The 6,000-nt window shown below is 36.9% G+C and overlaps 1 protein-coding gene across 2 annotated transcripts in view; it reads right to left on the reverse strand.

The window, feature by feature from the left end:
* Positions 1 to 5,568, reverse strand: part of EPHA3 (EPH receptor A3) — a 364,789-nt gene extending 359,221 nt beyond the window's left edge. Inside the window, exon 1 of one of the 2 annotated variants that reach the window (XM_060234514.1) lies at positions 5,339 to 5,568. In XM_060234514.1, the coding sequence (XP_060090497.1) occupies positions 5,339 to 5,429 (91 nt within the window). In that variant the 5' untranslated portion in view covers positions 5,430 to 5,568. The remainder of the gene's footprint in view (positions 1 to 5,338) is intronic. The other variant, XM_060234513.1, reaches the window with a different exon arrangement.
* Between the last annotated feature and the right edge of the window lie 432 nt (positions 5,569 to 6,000).

The following is a 6,000-nucleotide window of genomic DNA, read 5'->3' on the forward strand; positions in this document are numbered from 1 at the left end:
ACAGCTCTGCAGTGACCCTCACTGGTGATAAAGTCCAGACTGCTGGGAGAAAAAGAAGAAGAAACACCTGCATTTTTTTCTAAACCTTTCACCAAATGACAACTACATGAACAAGGACAGTTATGCAACTTTCCTTGAAGAAAAGCTGTAGAATTTAGAACAAACCTGGAAGTCAGTACATTGACAGAAGCAACATTATCCTTGCATAGTATTATCCAGGGAGATTATTTTATAATCCCAACATTTCTGTCAAATACAAACATGAAGATAATATTCATTCATGTATATCATGACTTTTTAATATAATTTCAGGCAACAATCCACTTTTTGCATGTGTTTTGATAATTCTCTACAAGTTGTTTGTTTGTTTTTTTAAATGAGAGGGCAGAGAAACTTTTTTATTATTTAAAGCTGGCTGTTTCTGAAGTTACACACTTGAAAAACATGTATCCTAATTATGGATTTCATTATCTATTAACTGTTTCTTCCCTTAGTAAAAGACTGTGCACCAAATAATAGTGAGAATCTTACATTTTGGATTCTTAACATTTAACGTATGTTTTAAATTAAAAAGTTGTCATTCGGCAGGATTGTTGATCTTACATTATGAAATATTAAATGAAGCCACATGAATATTTAAATCATTAAAATCTCCTAATGAATTCTAACAATTAGAAAAGGGAACGTACACAACATTCCAGTTTTGTAACAATGGATTGATAAAAATGCCCTTGTGGACATTATAAAGCATACTCATTACTTATTTGTATTATATAATCAAGGATTAAAATACAGTAAGTCTGAATAATAGGCAGCAGCATGAAAATCACACCTTAGCTTTATTGCCATCTAAATTCCACTTTAAAAATCTGGGAAGGTTTTTCCCCCCTGTTTTCAAGCACCCCCCACCCGCCATTTAGACTTCAGTTTGTAACTTGTTAAAAAAACCCAGGTACTTTAACTTTTTAACACATAAGTTTTATCCTTTTATGCCATGCTCTAAAGACACTCAACTTCTTAAAAGTGTTGAAGTATTGTAAACTATTATACAGGATGACTTAGGGGCCTGCATTAAACTGGCATCAGTAGGGTAAGTGGGGTGGATGGAGCTGAAGATAGAATTTTAAATACAGTGAGTTAAAAGGGACACTTTTCCTTGAAAGTTACATGATATTTTTAGTGTCTTCTATTTTTAAAATATATTTTAAACTACCTCATGCCTTAAGATATTGTGGGTTTAAAGAACTAAAGGTTAAATCCTCTGAAAAGCTACCCTGTGCAGGCTTACTTGAGATCATTGGGAATTGTACATCTTTCAATTCACTTCAGCAAAGTCCATACAGTAGAACCTCCCAGTAGTGAGCTAAAATAATAAATATAGGATATAAAACATGTACTAAAATTGTTTATTCTGTTCTGTATAATTACCAAAAAAATGTTTTGTTAAAATCTATTAAAATAGTTTTTACTACAGCTTATGTGAAATCAGTGAACAAAATGTTGCAATTGTATATCCAAATGCCAGCTATATAGAAAACTACATCTAGCACTGATCCACCTGAAAACATTGCAGCTGCTGTTATCACTAAAAGTGTATTTGTATTTATAAATTGGAAACACTAAAATCTGTTTAGTTGGAGGGATAAGATGCAAAATAACCATAAAAATAAATGCCCCAATACGGGAAGAACAAATGATGAAGTCATTTAAGGAAAAATCTTACACACTGTAAACATAGAGTCTGAAATACTTCTTGCTGTTTATCAAAATGGAGCCTGTTGGTAACCATGAACAGATGTACAATCCTGGTGTCTTTTTGGTAGTTGTGTTCATAAGAAATTCTTTATGTGAGATTTGAGAGGTTAAAAGAAGTTTCCTGTCTGCACAGTCAAAATATTATTGAAGCAATTCAGGTTGTCAGTAAAAGCTTAAACAAATTTGCTGATAATCCTGTTAATGACCTAGGTCAAGTGTTAACTGTTGTGGGTTATAAAACAGTTAAATTAGGGTTGCTAGTACCCTGGAGCAAATAGCATCATTACAAAAATGGATTAGAAAAAAGTGATTAAATTGCAGGGTTATACCACTCATTTGGCTTCTTGATTCCACATGACTAGTTCGGAAAGAAGCTACCTCACCTTCAATACGAAAGCAGAATACTCCTAAAATAAAAGTCTACTCCGAACAGATAGAGTGGTGACCTATGAATTTCAATTCTTACTGAAATTTCTGAACATATTAAAAAAATCTATTTAAACCTCAGCATGGAGCAGAATCCATTCATTATTCAGATGTTAATTTATCCTGACATTTTCCTGTTACTGAATAGATGGCTCACACTTCACAACTCTTCTATTTAAAAAAAATTACCCAGTTGAGACTACTTAGAAGAATACACGTCTTTCCCTCACCCCACACCCTTGCACCAAATAAGGCTTCTGTGTGATAGATTTCTTTAGAAATAACTTTGAAGGAAATTACCTGTTTCATCACCTCTCTGTTTAACAGAAGCTTCTGTGAGATGAATCACATGCTCCATCCCCATTGTGCAAAAAAAATGAACACCACGTATTACATATGAACTGACGCGGCTCCTTTATATTAAATCTCAAAATGGCAGTATGTTTTTATGTAATGGCACAGCAGATAGAAAGCACTAAGTAACAATTTTTGCAATTGTTCTAAAAAGAATGAATATAAATGTCCCAAATGCATGCTACAACAAGAATTCTTTCTTCAAGCCCACATGAGGTAAAAGAAGTTCCTCATGCTTTACACAGGACATAAAGGAAGTTAGTTCTGCATACATGTGAAGTAAAACATACCAAAAGCTCAAGTATTGTTACAATATGCTCTATCTTACAAGTTAATTAACTTCAAAGCATCTTTAGAGAAAAAATAAATTTGAAGTTCTTTCTGATGATAGGTGGGAAAGGGCTGTTAATTTATTAAATTTTGGTTGTAACTATCCCAGTCATGTGTGTAAAAAATATTTACTATGAAGTTAAAATATACAGAAATATTTAATATTAAAGTTGTATTTGTTTACATCTATTACTGAAAAGAGAAAACTACTGGAAACAGTTTTCAAAGTAGATTTTAAAAATTATTTTTCTTATAGGAAGTTTCAAGAAAACTTTGAAAACAAAGTGTTGCTGTATTTCTTTGTGAATACTGAATTCCCTAATAATTGCATAATTATAATTACATAATTTATAAGAGATTTGTCAAAGCTAGCAAGCTGAAAACTAGTGGGTCATGGACAGAAAAAAAATAAAATATGGCCAGAAAGATAATTAACTATATAGAAAAATGTGTTTAAGTAACTATATTCAAGCACCATTTTTTTTAAAAAAAAATCATGTCTGGATATTAAATTGTGTATATTTTTGTTCCGTTTACATTTAACTATGATTTTAACTGCATATACATATATATAGACACGTATAAATAGTTTATACATCTATAATAAATACCTTTGAAAGATTAACAGTGAAAAGCTGCTATCTTGCCATCTACTTTCTAATAGCTTTTTGCAGCTCTCCAGCTCTATTGACTGTGTAATAACAGAACTGCAGACATTATCAAGGAGTTCCTCTAAGAATTGCACCCTACTCCAAACTAGCCTCCACTGACACTCCTCCTTTATTGGCTCAAACAAAGGTGTAACATGCTAAATACCACAGGTTTCCTATCCATTACACATGTTCTACTAATTATCCTTCTATTCCATGTGTTAGTCATTATCTTTTAAAAATAATTAGAAGCCCTGAATACACAATCATAAAAGAAATTCTTTATTCTTTTTTCAAAAGAATAGAATTAACAATTTCCTTGTGTTTCAACTGATTTTAAAATGTTTTAGCCTTCGTCTTTCAATATATCTTTTCCTAGACTATGTTTGGGTGTATCCATAAAATTTCATTATCATTGCCCCCCATGAACACCTTATTTGAGCAGTTCTCCAGAGATTCTTGCTTATTAAAAACATAATGAACTGAAATTGCTCAAAATTCAACATTAATCAAATGGGGCTTGGCACAATTGTTTAATACCTTTTGTATTTTGCAGTTAAGTGTTCTTGAATAACCTGACACCAGAAGTAACTAGGACAATCCTAAACTGAGTTACATCTTTCTACGCCCATTGATTTCAATGGATATAGATGAGTACAACTTTGCTTTGGAAGGGATGCATAGTGAATGGTCCCTTCAGCCATTGGGTACACTTTAAAGAAAAACATCTTAAAACATTTTTTTTCAATAAAAGTCCATATCATTGGTATTTGTAGCAATGTAAGCAATATCTTGAATCACAGCTAACATGCTAGAAATATAATAAATTTAAATAGGTATGAAGGAGGGAAAGTGTAATACACCTTCGTTTTTAATACACCTGATCTTTATCAGAAGTAGCAGTTTATAAATTAAATCTAAGGTCTATGATGAAAATTAACATAATAATATGTACATTGTATCTATGAGTTGTCATAATCAAATATGTAAGGATGTGGGCCAGCATATATTTATTTCATTATAAAAATTTTCTGTACTCTTATTCAATGCAATTACAGATCACAATATATGCAAAATCTGTTCATACAAACAAAATTAATAAAGCAGCCAGGTAACGAAACAAGGAACCAATATGAAGTGGGACAGCTTTATGAGCATTGTCTCCTTTCTCTCTATTGATCCAGTATTTGTTTTCCTTCATACAAATCTGTCCAGCCACAAAACAGTTAAAAAGATATCCGAATTTGCCGTTCCCCGCCATGCAAAGGCACCGGGCATCCCTAAAGCGTGTCTTCCTGGCATCACTTTTATGCTAATAGTCAAGTCTACACGCCCTGCTCATTATCCCCAGGTGGATCCGAGTCCTTCCCTCATCCCTTCCTGAAAGGCTTTTAAGCAACCCGCCCTGGCGGCGGCAATCACACGCAAGAGTTGAGCCCTCTCTTTTTGCCACTTACCTGCAGCCTCGCCTTGGCTGCAGTCACCCGCCGCGGCAGAGACCCCTTCAAAGGCTACCTCCACTTTTAACTTCGCCTCGCCAAATAAAAGCCAGTCAAGTAACGCCCGGGAAGTGCTGCCCCTGTTGCCAACCTCGATCAAAGCGGAGAACCGATTCTGACTCCCCCAACCCAACGCGCTTGTCTCTGGCCGCCTGCCTCTCTCCAGATATAAGGGAACGGTGCGAACCCCTCGAAAATTAGGCTGAACCAAACTGTGCGGTCCTCGCCGGACCACCTTAAAAAGAAATCCTGTGGACCAGGTTACCCAACGGGGATGCAGGGAACTTCCAGCACTCCTTGGCTTTTGCTCAAAGCCTCGCTTACCTTCGTTGGTGGGATGGAGAATCAGATCCCCAAAGCAGCCGAGAGCAGACCCGAGCAGGAGGAGGAGGAGGCTGGAGATGTGACAATCCATGTTGCTGGTGCAGAGGGCAGCGCGAGCTGCATATCTTCCCCAAGCATGCCACTGATGTGAGTGCTCTGATTGCAGGAGAAGTTACCATGCTCCGCTTGCAGGCTGATGTCAAGTTTGACACTGGAGATAAGGAGGAGTCTGCCGAGCTGCCTCGGCTGCCGGCAGCTCGGCGGGCAGCGTGCGGGGTCCTAGCGCTCGCGATTTCCCGCTTTCGTACAAAGCACGAGGCATGCGGAACGGAAGAAAGGGGAGGTGGGGACGGGAGAGGAAGGGCAATTGAAACAGCAACAGCAACAACATAAAGTGGGGAGAAGGGAGGTCGAGAGGGCCAAGAAATCGGAGCACTGACGGCCAGCTGGGCTCTTGGAGCGAGTGCGGGCTTTTTTTAAAAAAGCAACCTTATCCAGAACCCAGGGGCCGGGATCGTTTCACCAGTCTGTATCTCGCCTCCTGGTAAGAAGGAGAAGGAAAGGTGGTTTTATCCTCCGCAAGCGAAGGCAATCGATAAGGGGCGCGTTATTTATTTACAAGCACTCCGGGGCCACCTGGGATGGAATGGAAGCTTGCCACG

Source organism: Heteronotia binoei, chromosome 3, assembly GCF_032191835.1.
Source record: "Heteronotia binoei isolate CCM8104 ecotype False Entrance Well chromosome 3, APGP_CSIRO_Hbin_v1, whole genome shotgun sequence".
Classification (NCBI taxonomy): domain Eukaryota; kingdom Metazoa; phylum Chordata; class Lepidosauria; order Squamata; family Gekkonidae; genus Heteronotia; species Heteronotia binoei.